Here is a 17,500-nt window from a genome sequence, read left to right as displayed (position 1 = left end):
TTTGGTATCCACTGTTTGTTTGTGACACTTCCAAACTTATATTCCGAAGTCCAAAAAGAACTAGGTTGATAACGATAATTAGATTTTAATCGATAGCGTGTGGTTATGATAAGATTTTATCATCAGAATTAATCTATATAATTAATGAAAAATACCGGTTGAGATGACAATGAACTGTGAGGTCAGTCAATGACAATTTTCATTTCAATTTATGATCAAATTTGACATTTCAAGTGAAATGTAAATGTCTACATATGAATGTGAAATGTTTGGGGGAAATATATAAACTGGATTCCAATTTCTCGTTGGTATCATTCGAAGATCTTATACATCTATTTTATAAAGGAAACAAATTTAGAAATGTGCTATATAAAATCTCACTAGAACCGAAAGATATATATTGGATAAACATGATTGACGTCAGAGGGGAATATTTGCTTACACATATTCTGGATTCAATGGCTCTCAAACATTTTTGAAAGTTTTTTAAAAGCCTCTCATGAATGGCAGTGGCAAGGGACAGTGACATTGCCCTATCAAGCAGGACAATGCCCTAGAGACTGATCATATATACACATTTGCCTCATTTTCATAAAGTTTTTATTTAGGTAGCGATGTTCCCAGTTTCAACTTACCTAATCCCCAGTGACTAATGGCAACTCGACCCGGATATTTCACAAGTTGCCAAACGTTGCCTTATAACTAGCAATTTTATTTTTTTTTTCATCCCAATTCGGGTAATTATCTCGAATTTTAGAGTCATATTTTAGGGAATGAGATCGTTGCAGGGTGCATATTGCATGCATGTCAGTTATAAAACTCAGCATCAGCCAGTTTTAATAAATTTTCTGGCAGTACCTTGCAATAGGCAAATGATACGTTCAGAAATTTACATAAGTTTTGAAAGATTACGTCTCTTCTTCTTCTTCTTCTTCTTCTTCTTCTTCTTCTTCTTCTTATTATTATTATTATTATTATTATTAACTACAACCCTAGTTGGAAAGGCAGGATGCTATAGGCCCAAGGGCTCCACTGGGAAAATAGCCCAGTGAGGAAAGGAAATAAGAAAATAAACTACAAGAGAAGTTTAAGAACAATAATAACATTAAAATAGATTTTGCATATATAAATTATAAACATTTCAAAACATCTAGAGGAAGAGAAACAAGATAGAATAATGTGACTGAGTTTACCCTGGAAGACATAACAATAGAGATAACAAGTAGCACAAATTATCTTGTGCAAGAAGTTGTTTATAGTCAGTAGTTTAATTTGTTTAATAACCAGAATGTTCCCAGTTTTCCAAGAATTTAAAGGAAGCATACAAAATAATAATTTATTTATATACCGTATTATGACATTGAAACGACTCTGGGTTTATTATTATTATTATTATTATTATTATTATTATTATTATTATTATTATTATTATTATTATTATTATTACTAAATAAGCTACAACCCTATTTGGAAAAGCAAGATACTATAAGCCCAAGGACTCAAACAGGGAAAAATACCCCAGTGAGTAAAGTAAATAAGGAAATATCATTATTAAAGCATACCAACTGAAATTGGAAGCCTAGACATTTAATATTTGCATTTTTCGTTCCCAGAAACGTACGTCGAGAGAACCCTGAATTTGCTTAAATGGTCATAGTTAAAATCCTTACCTTGGGACGATTCCAGTCATAATAATTTATTCTCGAATTTCAGAATAATCTTTAGGGTAACTTTAGACGAATTTACAGATACTCGCCTCCACACATACACAAACACACGTATATATATATATATATATATATATATATATATATATATATATTTATATATATATATATATATATATATATATATATATATATATTTATATATATATATATATATATATATATATTTATATATATAGATATAGATATATACGTACAGAGAGAGAGAGAGAGAGAGAGAGAGAGAGAGAGAGAGAGAGAGAGAGAGAGAGAGGGAGAGAGAGAGAGAGAGAGAGAGAGAGAGATAGAGAAATTCTGCTAAATAATGATAATCAATATACAATCATTATCATTGTAACGTTGTTTAAATTCGATTACTGAATTAATTTTTCTTTGAACTCAGTATTACATAAGTACTACATTACAGATTATGTTTCCCAAGACCCCAGTTGTGGCATTATCAAAATTGAAATATTCGTTGAGAAGTCGTTTAGAGAGACGTCATTATGCAGATCCCACCATCAGCTCAGTTTTATGACCCTAAATTAATTTGCTTTCGTTCTGTTAACTCATCGTTTGCAGCACTAAATCATCCATTAAATTTTTAAGATTTATATCCCATTTAGGTCTGTTTTTTTGTTGAAGATAAATCTAAAGACTTATATACCTTTTCCGTCTATTTTTTGCTGAAGAATATTGTTTTTTTTTTGTTTTTTTTTTTCAATCACTCGCGTTAATCACTTATTCATTTGTATATATGCAAGTCTTATTGTTATTACTTTATAAGTTACAACCCTAGTTGGAAATGCAGAATGCTATAAGGCCAGGGGCCTCAAGGAGGAAAATAGGCCAGTGAGGAAAGGGAACAAGGAAAAATTAAATATTTTAAGAACATTAACATTAAATATTTCCTATCTAAGCTTCAACACTAAATCATCCATTAAATCTGAAGATTTATATCCCATTTAGGTCTGTTTTTACTGAAAAAAATATTGTTTTTTTTTTTTCAATAACTCGCGTTGATTATTTATCCATTTATATAAGCAAGTCTTATTATTATTATTATTATTATTATTATTATTATTATTATTATTACTTGCTAAGCTACAACCCTAGTTGGAAAATCAGTCTGGTATATGCCCTGGGGCCCTAACAGGGAAAATAGCCCAGTGAGGAAAGGAAACAAGGAAAAATCAAATATTTTAAGAACAATTACAACATTAAATATTTCCTATATAAATTATAAAACTTTAACAAAAGAATAGGAAGAGAAATAAGATAGAATAGTGTGTCCCATTGTACCCTTAAGCAAGAAAATTCTAACCCAAGATGGTGGAAGACCATGGTAAAGTTACCTAGACCCTTATTATGTATTTGATAGTTACTCGACTGAGGTGTTACAGGTCTAATATTATCATAAATACCGAAAGGGTAATACATTTCAGCAGCTTATTTCACGACCTTTTGTTCGACCTTGATCTTGACCTCTAACATGTATTAATTGCCGTGGATTTTCATACACTCAATATAAACCAAGTTTGAAGTCTCTGTGACAACGATGTCCAAACTTTTGGCTGATTACGTGAATTGGACATTTTGCTTGACTGTGACCTTGACCTTTGCCCTTGACCTTCCAAAATTTAATCATATTCAGCTTTTTACATAACAGTTAATCCCTGCAAGTTTCATTACTCTACGATTAAAATTGTGGCCAGGAAGCTGTTCACAACCAAACACATACACACGCAAACAAACACACGAACGGGTTAAAACATAACCTCCTTCCAACTTCGTTGGCGGAGGTAACAAGGATTCTATATAAATATATGTATCTGATAGTTACTCGACTGAGGTGTGTTACAAGTCTAAGAATTTCATGATTACCGCAAGGTTATTACTTCAAAAAAAAAAAAATATTTATTACAAATATATTTTGTAAACTGTTTGTACTGGTAATTAAGGTCATTTTAGCCTTTTGGAAACGTCCCTGCCAGGCAATCTGTTGGACAGGGGTTCGAGACCCACTCAAGCTTGGGAGTTTCTAGTAGTGCCTGCAACCTCACCATCTTTGTGACCTATAGTCCATTTCTTTTAGCGATGCATATTTGCACCGACTCGCGGCGGTGCCCTTTTAGCTCAGAAAAGTTTCCTGATCGCTGATTGGTTAGAATTATCTTGTCCAACCAATCAGCGATCCGGAAACTTTTCCGAGCTAAAAAGGCACCGCTGCGAGTCGGTGCAAATATGCATCGCTAAAAGAAATGGACTATAGGGATGAAGGGTATGGGAGGGCCCATAGATCAACCGGCTGAATCATCAGCAGCCATTGCCTGGCCCTCCCTGGTCTTAGCTTGCTGGAGAGGGAGCTTTGGCGTTGATTATAAGTATGTGTGGTCAGTCTCTAGGGTATTTGCTCTTCATGAGCAACTTTTAAACCTTTTCACTGGTATTTTTATAGTTTATATATAAAGGATCTGGTTTAATGCTGCTACTGATCTTGAAATATTTTATTTTAATTGTTCATTACTTCTCATATTATTTATTCATTTCCTTATTTCCTTTCCTCACCGGGCTATTTTTCCCTGTTGGGGTCCTTGGGCTTATAGCACCCTGCTTTTCCAACTAGGGTTGTAGGTTAGCTAATAATAATGATAATAATAATAATAATAATAATAATAATAATAATAATAATAATAATAATAATTAATCGATCTGATGCCATGTAGCATACAATGTTATTTGTAGTAATTCTTTTAGTCAATTCTCCTGTCTAAAGCTCATTTTATAATGTGCCCCCTTTTTACTAAATCCTTACATATCTTTTTTATCTTTTGCAACAACAAATTCTAACTTGATATTCGTTTCCATATCCACAAAAAAAAAAAAAAAAAAAAAAACACTTATTTTCCTTAATTTTTTGCATTAATTTTCCTCCCGTTATTGATCATCTGGACACATCTTTGCTATCAATTAATATCTGCCAATGTTTCACCGTCTCGCTGGACTGTTATTCATACAGCAATTGCTATAATCTCTCGAACGTACTACGAATCCATTTCATTCTGTTGAGCAATATGCTTCTATCCCCAATTTTTTGCTTTCATTTTCCTCCCGTTAATTACTATCAGGACATATTTTTCCTATTAATCAATATCTGCAAATGTTAAAACCGTCTCGCTGGACTGTTATTCATACCACAATTGCTTTAATCTCTCGAACGTACTACGACTCCATTTCTAAGAAATGACTGTTTCATTCTGTTGAGCAATATGCTTCTATCCCTAATTTGTTGCTTTGATTTTCCTCCCGTTATTGATCATCAGGACACATCTTTGCTATCAATTAATATCTGCAAATGTTACAACCGTCTCACTGGACTGTTATTCATACCACAATTGCTATAATCTCTCGAACGTACTACGACTCCATTTCTAAGAATGGGCTCTTTCATTCTGTGGAGCAATATGCTTCTATCCCTAATTTATTGCATTGATTTTCCTCCCGTTATTGATCATCAGGACACATCTTTGCTATCAATTAATATCTGCAAATGTTACAACCGTCTCACTGGACTGTTATTCATACCACAATTGCTATAATCTCTCGAACGTACTAGGACTCCATTTCTAAGAATGGGCTCTTTCATTCTGTGGAGCAATATGCTTCTATCCCTAATTTATTGCATTGATTTTCCTCCCGTTATTGATCATCAGGACACATCTTTGCTATCAATTAATATCTGCAAATGTTACAACCGTCTCGCTGGACTGTTATTCATACCACAATTGCTATAATCTCTCGAAACTACGAATTTTTTGCATTGATTTTCTTCCCGTCAATATCAAAAGGACACATCAATTGATATATGCAAATGTTAAAACCGTCTCACTGGACTGTTATTCATACCACAATTGCTATAATCTCGAACGTACTACGAATCCATTTCAAAGAAATGACTGTTTCATTCTGTGGAGCAGTATGCTTCTATCTCCCAGCAAAGCAGTAATTAAGGCTTCGCTGGACTGAGAAACACAGACATTGTTATATCCTCATATCACTTGTGGGACATTGACTATTAAGACTCGTACAGATCCTGGTCTTACTGGAATTATCACAGTCCCCCCTCCAACACCCAGCCCCCCTCTAGGAAGTACGACCCGCAAAATGAACGCTTTCATTCACGCAATGTTCTTCTTTTTTTTTAATTGGATTCCCTAAATTCTCCCGAGCCTTGCATGCAATGTTTAATTACTTCAGCACATTCTCCCCTTGATGTTATCAATATTGTACGTGAGGTATATTTACGTACAATGCCTTTTCTCAAAGCACGTCTTCTCAATTTATCCTTTTATTAATATTTCAAATAAACAGTTGATAATATAATTTACAAATGCCCATATCTCTATCAAAGAAAAAAATATGATTATGAAATTTCGTATATAAGTAGTAAATAACTTTTTTTATCCAGATTACTGAATTCAATTGCTTATTTCTTTTTTTTTATGTTTATCTGAATTTATTGATTTATTGATTCAATTATTCCATTTATATATATATATATATATATATATGAATATATGTATATATATATATATATATATATGTATATATATATATATATATATATATATATATATATATATATATATATATATATATGAATATATATATATATATATATATATATATATATATATATATATTTATACATATACATATTGTCAGATATATTAAAATTATATATTTATGTAAATATGTACATATATTGTATATATAATGTCTATTTATAGTTAGATATGTTATATTTATATATATATATATATATATATATATATATATATATATATATATATCTATAAATATATATATATATATATATATATATATATATATATATATATATATATATATATATATCAAGTAAAATTTCACTTCATTTTTATCCTACCAAAGCCAATGCCCCCCCCCCCCCCCCCCCGAAAAAAAGGACAGAAACTTGGCAGCAGCTTTTCCAAACTCTCTTATTCATTGATTGAATATCTATTCAAACTCCAGGCGATGATATGAACTGGTCTTTTGCCACCGGCGATGAATTCTTAACAGGTCATGAAATTTGACTTTTCTTTTGCCTAAAAATTCACGTTGGAAAGGTTAAAAAAGGGTCTTTTCATCACTCTAGTTTAGGATTTTTTACCTATCTCCTTTACGTTCTTGGTGCTTTCATTTTCTAAGGATATTCACCATTAATATGATATCTGTTGGTCGTAGTTTCATTATTAGTATCTGATACGATTGGAATACACTGAGTTTTAGTATGATATTAATTCATAAATCTAATTGGTACTCAAACGTTCAGCTGGGATCCACAAGGCACTATAAGAGTTGGAAGACACAGGCCTACATGACTGAGGACTATGAAGCGCAAAGTTGGAGGTGATGAATGGAGAAATATTAAATCAAAAGCCCAAGATAGAGACGACTGGCGACATCTAATCGAGGCCCTTTGCGTCAATGGGCGTAGGAGGAGATGATGATGAACTGGGACTAGAATTATACGATTGCATTTTTTAAAAGAACTTTTATCCTTTCTTGTTCGAAGGAAAACCAATGATGATTTAATATATTGTTGTCGTAGTTTCATAGTTTGCATCTTATAAAAGTGAAATACGCTAAGTTTTAGTATGATATCAATTTAAAAGTCTATTTGTGAATAAAATAATACAGAAATATACTAAGTTTTGATATAACGTAAGTTTAAAAGTCGAACCGTGACTAAAATAATACAGAAATATACTGTTTTGATATAACGTAACTTTAAAAGTCGAACCGTGACTAAAATAATTCTGAAATACCTTAGGCTTAGATATATTAGTTTAAAAGTCTAACCGTGACGAAAATAATACTGAAATATAAGTTTTGATATAACGTAAATTTAAAAGTCGAACCGTGACTAAAATATTACTGAAATACCTTAGGCTTAGATATATTAATTTAAAAGTCTACCCGTGACTAAAATAATACTGAAATACACTTAAGTTTTGATATAACGTAAATTTAAAAGTCTAACTAGGACTAGAATAATGTGGCAGAATAGTGTCACAGTGCATGTAAAACAGGTTTGCATTTAGAAACAAAAACATTTCTATATTCTGCGGAAATTTCTGCTAAACTTGAATGTGAAATATACTTTTCTTACTTACGAGAGAAACAGTAGTGATAGAAATTGATTTAATAAGGTAAAATAATGCATCAGACTAGAATACCATAGTATACGTAATACAGTTGTATTAAAAAAAGGGAGCTTTTGTAATTATTGGGTTAAAAGCTCAAGATAGAGACGATTGGCCAAATCTAACCGAGGCCCTTTGCGTCAATAGGCGTAGGGGGGAGATGATGATAATAATAATAATAATAATAATAATAATAATAATAATAATAATAATAATGATAATAATAACAATAATAATAATAATAATAATAATAATAATAATAATAATAATAATAATAATATATAATATATTTCTGCGTAACTTGATTATGAAATAAACTGTTCTGACTTAGGAGAGAATTCTTCTCCTTTATAAAAAAATCTGGAAAATGTATTTTTATGCAGTGTATAATTAAAAGCGTTAATTAAAAAGGTAAATTACTCAGTATATTTTACGTCGTATACATAATCGGTGTATGTACACGGACATATAGAGAATATGTATAAGAGTAGTTAAGACTATGAACGTGAGAAAAGTTAATATCCTTTATTACTCTTTCAATTTTTAGATTAATAAATCTTTCCGTTTCATCAAATATACGTTAACTTCTAGTAGTTGTTAAAAGTCAGATTCAGTTAACAAAAAATGAAAAAAGTTAATTACATTTATAAATGTCAAACCTTCAGGATATATAATTTTTAGATTATTAAATCTTTGAATTTACGTCAACTCTTCCAGTAATTAATAAAATTTAGATTAAGTTAACAAGCCAAGAAAAAAATAATTAATTAAATTTATAAATATCAAGCCTTTAGGAAATATAATTTTTAGATTAATAAATCTTTGAATTTGCGTGATTTCTTCCAGTAATTGTTAAAATTCAGATTCAGTTAACAAACAAAGAAAAGAAAATAATTACATATATAGTCGTCAAACCTTCAGGAAATATATTTTTTGGGGCATTATTAAATCTTAGATCGTAATCAAATTTTCGTGAACTCTTCGATACTTATTAAAATTCAGATTAATTTAATAAAAATACTAATTCCCTTTATATTCTTAATATATTTTATTTTGATTGTTCATTACTTCTCTTGTAGTTTATTTATTTCCTTGTTTCCTCACTGGGCTATTTTTCCCTTTTTGTGCACTTGGGCTCATAGCATCCTGCTTTTCCAACTAGGGTTGCAGCTTAGCTTGTAATAATAATAATAATAATAATAATAATAATAATAATAATATTAATAATAATAATATTAATAATAATAATAATAATAATAGATCTTTTTAACCTTCAGGAAATATCATTTTTTCTTTACAAAATCTTTGAGTCATTAAATTCAAGTAAAATCTTACAGTAATTTTTAAAAAAAGTAAAATCCAATTAGACAAAGTGTAAATGATTTTAGAGGATGAATTAAGAACAGGTATAAAAGAAAAAGGTGATTATCAAATTAGAGTATGTTAGAAATTAATTCAGGTCGTTTGCCATCATTTATAATGAGGTATATCTTTAGTTTGTTATAATTATGAAATTTCGTTGTAATTGCACTATGCTTTGAGACATCTTTCTACACATTTTCCACATTTTCTCCCTTTTATATTTTTCATTTATACAACGCCCAGATATTATTCTCTCTCTCTCTCTCTCTCTCTCTCTCTCTCTCTCTCTCTCTCTCTCTCTCTCTTCATCTGAACAAAATATTTCATTCCTTTAACGCTCAGAGAATATTCTCTCTCTCTCTCTCTCTCTCTCTCTCTCTCTCTCTCTCTCTCTCTCTCTCTCTCTCTCTCTCTCTCATTTGAACAAAATATGAATTTTAAATTTCATTCATATAACGCTCAGAGATTATTCTAGTCTCTCTCTCTCTCTCTCTCTCTCTCTCTCTCTCTCTCTCTCTCTCTCTCTCTCTCTCTCTCTCTCTCTCATTTGAACAAAATAGAAATGTTAAATTTCCTCCATGTAACGCCTGGAGATTATCTCTCTCTCTCTCTCTCTCTCTCTCTCTCTCTCTCTCTCTCTCTCTCTCTCTCTCTCTCTCTCTCTCTCTCATCCAATCCTAATAATTATACCCTTCATTCTTAACAGCATTTGCTTCCAAATATATTTGAATATCTACTCTTTTACCATTACTAAAACATTTCTACATTGATATAGAAGTTATCCTTAAAGTTTGAACAATATCCCATTCTGGATATAATATTCTCCTCTCTTCTTCTTCTTCTTCTACAATACTCATCATACAATTATATCTCCTTCTTAACGCATCGTATCATTCTCGACAGGCTTGGTATGTGTTATTCTTTGTTATTCTTCTTATTCTTTTCCACTTTGTCCTACGGACTATTCTTTATTTAGTAGAAACCTGCACGGAACGAGTTATAGATTACCAGTGGAATTGTGATGAGGGGAAACTGTTTCAAATAAAAAAATATTTGTATGCTGATCCAAGTGTGGGTCCTACACGCATGTTTTGAATATATACATCCTATCGAATTGTATATGTGTGCTTGTGTGTTTATATATATATATATATATATATATATATATATATATATATATATATATATATATATATGTATATATATATATATATATATATATATATATATATATATATATATGTATATATATATATATATATATATATATATATATATATATATATATGTATATATATATATATATATGTATGTATACATATGTGTATAGAATTTATTTGTATATGTACACGTAGGATACACATTTACGCTCACACACAATTTATATATATATATATATATATATATATATATATATATATATATATGTATATATATATATATATATATATATATATATATATATATATATATATATATATATATATATATATATATGTATGTGTGTGTGCGCGTGCATATATGTGTAGCCTACGTATACATATGCAAATAAATTCTATATGCATATGCATACGTATATATATACACACACACACACACACACACACATATATATATATATATATATATATATATATATATATATATATATATATATATATATATATATATATGATTATGTTTATAAATATGTGTTTGTGTCCTTCCCCACACAGAAAGGGATTTTAAATCCACTATTATGTTAATATGGTGTCAGAACACATCAATTTTTAACTGGAAATCGAGAAAACCATATATTTATTCATGGCGAACATTATCATTTCCATGTAACTTCTGTCAAGTAATTTGTATTACTAATTATACCCGTACTGCGATTACCATACTAAAAACTATTTTTATTTTTTAAGTTTTTATTATTTGAATTATTTCAATATTCATTTTTTGTATTAGTAATAATGTTTGAGTTAGTTAACCGAATATTTTTGTCTTTAGTTAACTTTATTAGGATTATCATTATTTTTATCATTACCGTAAGTAATGATTGATTAATATTTATATTAATATCATTATAAATGATGGTAAATTAATATTTTATATAATGATGATAATGTCAATAATGATAATAATACATACATACATACATACATATACCAAGGCACTTCCCCCAATTTTGGGGGGTAGCCGACATCAACAAATGAAACAAAAACAAAAAGTTTTTGTGTTCAGGTTAGTCTTTTATCATTATTATTATGATCATCATCATCAGTAGTAGTAGTAGTAGTAGTAGTAGTAGTAGTAGTAGTAGTAGTAGCATCAGGAGTTAATTAAAACAACATAAAGTCAACTCATAATATACGGTAAATAAATTCTACGGATACATGACATACAATTTCAATTAAAATAACCCTGCAAACAACAATTAAGACAAATAAAAAAAAATACACTTTACTCACCATCACTGACAAGAGTAATGCACAAGATGTAGGAAATCCCTACGAAAAGCAATCTGAAGCCAGCCATCTCCAAAGATATTTACGTTTATTAGCAGAGAAAAGAATTTATTTAGTAATTTATCCTCCTTCCTTTAAATAGCCAAAAATGTCTTGGCCCACTTTCACAGAGGCAATGAATTTCGTCTTGAATTTTTATGAGTCTTAAGTCTAAGCTGGATTTTATAGTGTCCCGTGAGTGGGGGCTATTGTTGTTGTTGTTGTTTATTTACGAGCCGTGCAGCACAGCTGATCAGATCAATTATTTCGGACACGACGTGGTCCTAACATGAAGGTTTGTCGTGCACCATCGACCACGCAACTGCTCTAGTCACTACCACTAAAGATTTGCGTTTCTATATATCTTTATTATCACTAAAACAACCGTCTCTTGTTACAAGATTTTTTTTTTCGGTCATGAAACAGACCCACAAATGCTTCCCCTACGATTAACGTGTTCTAGCTGTGGTTTCCACACACACACTGGTCTCGCTATATATCCCTCGTCCCTTTCTACTTCAAATGGTAGAAGATACCTTGCGAAATGACAGCCTAAATCGTAGACTGCTCAACGTCACTAATCAAGTCCGTATCGAGAAATAACTTATTTGTATATCAAGCTAGTATATCTGAGAACTGCGGCTCACTCAGAGGAAGAACGAAGAGTAACCTCCGAGCACCAGGAGGTCGTCAACTCCACTGGGGGTTATACCGTCCAAGGCGCCACATACACCCCCTCCTTCCCTCGGACCCCCCCCCCCCCCCTCCCCGGACCAAGATGGCCGACGCATGTGCACCCGCTCTCCGGACCTCCCCGGGAGAGCTTATGCTGCAATACTAGTATAAGCAATACTTTATTATATATCATTGTTACAGTAGCATTTCGATCAATGATTCAACATTCCATTATTTCTTGCGATTAGCGGATGGCGTTTAGATTTTGTTTCTTCCGTGACAACGGATAAAGGGTCGCTTTTTTCATCACTATTTCTTTAAACGAAACGATAAATGATTAAAAGATATTCACATTGCTTTCTTTCAGAGAATGAAACACATAATTATTCTAACAAACTGGTGCTCTGAGAGAGAGAGAGAGAGAGAGAGAGAGAGAGAGAGAGAGAGAGAGAGAGAGAGAGAAGATATTTTTAATAGTCCCAAAGGCTTAAATTCTCGTCATTAAGACTTTTTCAGATTTTTATGCCACTGCTAAGCATTATGCAAGTCTTTTTAAATGAAAAAAAGCCTCAGAGACTGTATTTTATGTGAAATAAATGAGGCAGTTTATTCTTTCAAAAGTGGTTTGTGTGGGAACACTGAGAGTTTATTCATCTATTTACCTTCTTTTATCAATGCTTAGTGCGATAAGTTTCTCCAGAACTTGTGATGAAATCGTATATATATATATATATATATATATATATATATATATATATATATATATATATATATATATATATATATATATATATATATATGTGTGTGTGTGTGTGTGTGTGTGTTTATGTATGTATGTATGTATGTATATAAGTATATATATATATATATATATATATATATATATATATATATATATAGATAGATATATATATATGTATATTTATACATTTTACTAATTTAAAGGTTTGAAGGTCACTCATGAATGGTAGAAGAAAGTGACAGTGACATTGCCCTGTCAAGCAGAACAAGGTCCTAGAGACTGACCAGTTATACATATAATCAGCAACCATGCCCCCTCTCCACCCAAGCTAGGACCAGGAAAGGTCAGGCAATGGCTGCTGAGGACTTAGCAGATAGAGCTATAGGGAACCGCCATACCCCCATCCTTAGCTTACAAGGATGGTGAGGATGCAGCGACCAAAGGAACTAACTATTTTTAGCCTGACTCGAACCCCAGTCTGGTAATCACCAGGCAAGGACGTTAGTAACAGGCCACCACTATATGGATTGTGGTGGCCTGTTGGTAACGTCATACCAATGGAATATCTTAAAGTAAAAGATCATAAGGGTTTTTGTAGCCTAATGAAAACGTCCCTGCTTGGCGATCTGCTGCGCAGGGGTTCGAGACCCGCTCGAGCTCAATAATTTCCTGCAGTGCCTGCAACTTCACTATGTTTGGGACCTATAGTCCATTTATTTATGCGATGCATATTTGCACCGACTCGCAGCGGTGCCCTTTTAGCTCGGAAAAGTTTCGGTATCGCTGATTGGTTGGACAAGATAATTCTAACCAATCAGCGATCAGGAAACTTTTCCGAGCTAAAAGGGCACCGCTGCGAGTCTGTGCAAATATGCATCGCTAAAAGAAATAAAAGAAATGGACTATAGTTAGGGCCTAGAGGGTGGGGTCTTTGGGGAACATATAAGTCTACCAGGTAATTCATCAGCACCCATGGCCTGGTCCTCCCTAGTCCCTAGCTTGGACGCTGATCATATGTATACATGGTCAGTCTCTAGGATAATATCCTTTCCCTTGATCTGCCATTCATGAGTGACCTTTAAACCTTTAAGAAATTAAGAATATATCCAATTATAGAATAGGGTTTATTAGAGATGATAAAATTAAGATATTATACTTCCCGAAATATGTAAAATATACTATTTTGAAATGTTTGCTTAATCGGATAATATTTAACCTTCAAAATTCCTCCACAAATTCTTATTCGGAACGCTCATCAATGGCGTTCTGCCGGACTGGGGTTCGAGTCACTCTCAATTTCGATAGTTTCTTTAGTGTCTGCAACCTCACCATCTTTGATGTCTAAGGATGGAGTTTTTTGGGGAGCCTATAAGTCTACCTGCTGAGTCATGAACAACCATTGCCTGACCTTCCGTGGTCCTAGCTTGGGTGTTGATCATATGTATATATAGTCAGTCTCTAGGGCATTGTCCTGCTAGCTAGGGCAATGTCACTTCCTGGTCCTGGCTTGGGCGTTGATAGTTTCTTGTAGTGTCTACAATCTCACCATTTTTTTGAGCTAAAGATGGGGTTTTAGGGGGAACCTATAGGTCTACCTGCTGAGTCATCAACAACCATTACCTGGCCTTCCCTGGTCCTAGCTTGGGTGCTGATCATATGTAGATATAGTCAGTCTCTAGGGCATTGTCCTGCTATCTAGGGCAATGTCACTTTCCTTGGTCCTAGCTTGGGCATTGATAGTTTCTTGTAGTGTCTACTTCCTCTCCATCTTTGTGAGCTAAAGATGGGGTTTTAGGGGGAGCCTATAGGTCTACCTGCTGAGTCATCAACAACCATTGCCTGGCTTTCCCTGGTCCTAGCTTGGGCGTTGATCATATGTATATATAGTCAGTCTCTAGGGTATTATCCTGCAAGCTAGGCCAATGTCACTGGCCATTGGCTCTGCCATCCATGAGTGACCTTTAAAACCCTTTAATGGTCTTTCTTTCCAAACATTGAGTTCACGCATCAGTTGAGGAATATCTCTGTCTCCATCATCCTCCAACTCCGGAGACATCATTTACATGTAGAGTTTTAGGGTCCTCTTGTTCTCCAGCTTGTTTACATTTGATCAATCTTTTCCCCCGATCAGCAAAGGCGTCTCTGGGCCAGAACTTTGCCTCAATTTCTCAACCCCTTTCAACTTCCGTTGCCGCGCATACGATGGTTTTCGAATGTTTAATTTCAGTTTCTTGTGTAGATTCATTACTAGCATTTCGCTCTCACCCCTCCTCCTCCTCCTCCTCCTCCTCCCTTTGCAGACAATGAGATATTCATATTTCCGTTTGTTTTTTCCTTCGCACCCCGTTACGGATCCACTTATTATTATTATTATTATTATTATTATTAGTATTATTATTATTATTATTATTATTATTTGCTAAGCTACAACCCTAGTTCGAAAAGCAGGATGCTATAAGCTTATGGGCTCCAGCAGGGAAATGGAACAAGGAAAAATAAAATATTTTAAGAAGAATAACAATATTGAAATAAATATCACTTTATAAACTGTAAAAACTTTAACAAAACAAGAGGAAGAAAAATAAGATATAAGATAGAACAGTGTGCCCGGGAGTACCCTCACGCAAGACAACTCTAACCCAAGACACTGGAAGACCATGGTACAGAGGCTATGGCACTAATCAACAATGGTTTCAATTTGGAGTGTCCTTCTCCTACAAGAGCTGATTACCATAGCTAAGGAGTCTCTTCTACCCTTACAAAGAGGAAAGTAGCCACTGAACAATTACAGTGCAGTAGTTAACCTCTTCAGTGAGGAGGAATTGTTTGGTAATTTCAGTGTTGTCAAGTGTATGAGGAAAGAGAAGAATACGTAAAGAATAGGCCAGATTATTCTGTGTATGTGTAGGCAAAGGAGAAATGAGCCGTAACTAGAGAGAGTGATCCAATGTAGAACTGTCTGGCCAGTCAAAGGTCCCAATAATATTCTCCGGTATTTTGAATAAATAAATTTCATCCTGTTAATTTCTCGGGTATTAATTTTGTCTTGCCTTTCACCAACCTAAAATATAATTTATTCATTATATTTAACATGCGTTATATTTGTTTATAACACCTTTGCCCAGATATTAAACACCTTTTCACAATCTTTTTTAAATTTTCATTTCACATCGTTCTTAGAGATTAGTCCCTCTTAGTATCCCCTAAAAAGATACAAAATATTTCACCAACGTTTTCTAATCTCTTTATTATTATTATTATTATTATTATTATTATTATTATTATTAGTATTATTATTGTTGTTGTTGTTGTTATTATTATTATTATTATTATTAGCTAAGCTACAACCCTAGTTGGAAAAGCAGGTAGGGTTCTCTTGCTTGAGGTTACACTCGGGACAACTTTTCTGTCTTATTTCTCTTCCTCTTGTTATATCCCCAAAAAGATATTTACAAATTTCACCAACGTCTTCTAATCTCTTTCGTAAAATCGTTCATCACGTTGCTATGTTGAAAAGTCAAAGTTCATTTTTCATTCTTTTCTTCTATGTTCTTCCTTCTGAAGTTTCACTTCGTGTTTCCACCACCGAGAAACTTTTGATAGATCAAAGATCCTTTGCACGAAATCGTTTTTCCTAAGACAATATTGTCATAGAGAGAGAGAGAGAGAGAGAGAGAGAGAGAGAGAGAGAGAGAGAGAGAGAGAGAGAGAGAGAGAGAGAGAGAGAGAGAGAGAGAGAGATAACTAAGTCTTGTGTTGGAACCTCCATCAAAACGTACATCAACAAAAAAAAAGAAAAAATGCCATTAGGTGTGACGAAGTAATGCTATCTTCTCCTGGATGAAATAGTTCACCAAACTCACCAAACTCACTCTCTCTCTCTCTCTCTCTCTCTCTCTCTCTCTCTCTCTCTCTCTCTCTCTCTCTCTGTTGCTTAAAGGTTCATTTATGTGTTGCGGAGTGATTTAAGGATGGTTGTATTACCGAACATTTTAATCTCATTGAATTTACGAAAATCTACTTACGTCTTATGCCCTTCTCCCCAAAATTTGTCAAATACATTAAGAACTGTTAATATAAGGCCATTAATAGCAGTAATTGTATTTGTATATCCTTGGCATTACCTGATCTATTGAACCCTTGAAGGTAACTATTTTCTTTTTTATTATGTCAAAAATCGATTGGCTAGAAATCTGTCACCCTAATCTAGCCTAGACCCGATTTAATCACACGAAAGATTTATGAATGTGACAATGAGAGGCTTAATCACAACATTCTAAGGAATGTTGGAATATC

The 17,500-nt window shown here is 32.7% G+C and overlaps 2 protein-coding genes across 3 annotated transcripts in view; one reads left to right on the top strand and one right to left on the bottom strand.

The window, feature by feature from the left end:
* Positions 1 to 12,459, bottom strand: part of LOC137632455 (uncharacterized) — a 102,276-nt gene extending 89,817 nt beyond the window's left edge. For both annotated transcript variants that reach the window (XM_068364386.1, XM_068364387.1), the window contains exon 1: positions 11,752 to 12,459. Coding sequence is in view for 1 of the 2 variants with exons in the window: in XM_068364387.1 (XP_068220488.1) it covers positions 11,752 to 11,818 (67 nt within the window). In the remaining variant the exon portion in view is untranslated. The remainder of the gene's footprint in view (positions 1 to 11,751) is intronic.
* Positions 1 to 17,500, top strand: part of LOC137632681 (methyltransferase-like protein 22) — a 533,866-nt gene that overhangs the window by 250,488 nt on the left and 265,878 nt on the right. The gene's annotated exons all lie outside the window — the stretch shown is intronic.

Source organism: Palaemon carinicauda, chromosome 41 (assembly GCF_036898095.1).
Source record: "Palaemon carinicauda isolate YSFRI2023 chromosome 41, ASM3689809v2, whole genome shotgun sequence".
Classification (NCBI taxonomy): Eukaryota; Metazoa; Arthropoda; class Malacostraca; order Decapoda; family Palaemonidae; genus Palaemon; species Palaemon carinicauda.
This window is presented reverse-complemented; position numbering and strand designations above follow the sequence as displayed.